The sequence below is a fragment of the Buceros rhinoceros genome, unplaced genomic scaffold, assembly GCF_000710305.1.
Source record: "Buceros rhinoceros silvestris isolate BGI_N320 unplaced genomic scaffold, ASM71030v1 scaffold20639, whole genome shotgun sequence".
Taxonomy (NCBI): Eukaryota; Metazoa; Chordata; class Aves; order Bucerotiformes; family Bucerotidae; genus Buceros; species Buceros rhinoceros.
The window spans coordinates 15,774-16,591 of NW_010431180.1; the positions used below are offsets into that span (position 1 = coordinate 15,774).

At 64.3% G+C, this 818-nt stretch overlaps 1 protein-coding gene across 1 annotated transcript in view; it reads right to left on the reverse strand.

Annotated features, from left to right (window-relative positions):
* TMEM198 (transmembrane protein 198) overlaps nucleotides 1-818 on the reverse strand; it is a 2,259-nt gene that overhangs the window by 682 nt on the left and 759 nt on the right. The window contains exons 3-4 of the mRNA XM_010143345.1: nucleotides 602-818; nucleotides 204-370 (exon numbers count right to left, since the gene is read on the reverse strand). The exon at nucleotides 602-818 is cut by the window's right edge and continues 1 nt beyond it. Coding sequence (XP_010141647.1) covers nucleotides 204-370; nucleotides 602-818 — 384 coding nt within the window. The remainder of the gene's footprint in view (nucleotides 1-203; nucleotides 371-601) is intronic.

Consider the following 818-nt stretch of genomic DNA (forward strand, 5'->3'; position numbering starts at 1 on the left):
GAAGTGCTCCATGGCGGCCACGTCCCATATCAGCCCCTCCTGAGCTACCCTGTCCCTGGGATGCCCCAGCCTTGTCCCTCAAGGAGCTCAGGTGCTGGCTGATGCCTGGGCACCTCGCCCCTCTCCACACCCCAGCCCACGCACACGGAGAAGGAAGGGCCGCAGAGGCCGGGGGAGATCTCTACCCTGGCTGCGGGACTCACGGGGGAGAGCACGTCCCCATCGAAGCGGCGCACAGGGTTGGGCTTGCGGCGGTAGGCAGGCTCTGGCGGCGGGTGGTGGGGTCTCCGCTTCTTCTTCTTCTCCTTTCGGTCCTCCCGCTGCTTGATACGCATCAGCTGCACGCGGCGCTGCTGCCGGCTGATGATCACTGAAGGGCAGAGGGGCCTGTGAGCAGTGGGGAGACCACCCAAAGCAGCCCCACACCCAAAGCAGCCCCAGCTTCGTGCATCCAGGCCTCCCCTTGAGTGTTGTACCCCCGTAGAGGCCCACAGCCCTTATCTATGCAAACCAGGTGCTGGGTACCTCCGCCCCGGTCTCCAGGCCTCCCAGCTCCTGCACCCACCCTGTGCCACAGCCATCTCTGCCAACCCCTACACACCTTCTGTGTGGGAGTAGCCCTCAGCCGTGACCTTCCACTGGACTAGGACACCCAGCACGGTGAGAAGCGGCCAGATGCCCAGGATGACCCAGCTGTACCAGCACACGGGGCGAGAAGGGGCCACCTTGATACGCTCATAGATGTACTGCACCAGGAGGAAGAGCTCGATGAAGTAGTCGACGGTGACGGTCATGATGGCGCTGCCGAAGACGGCGGT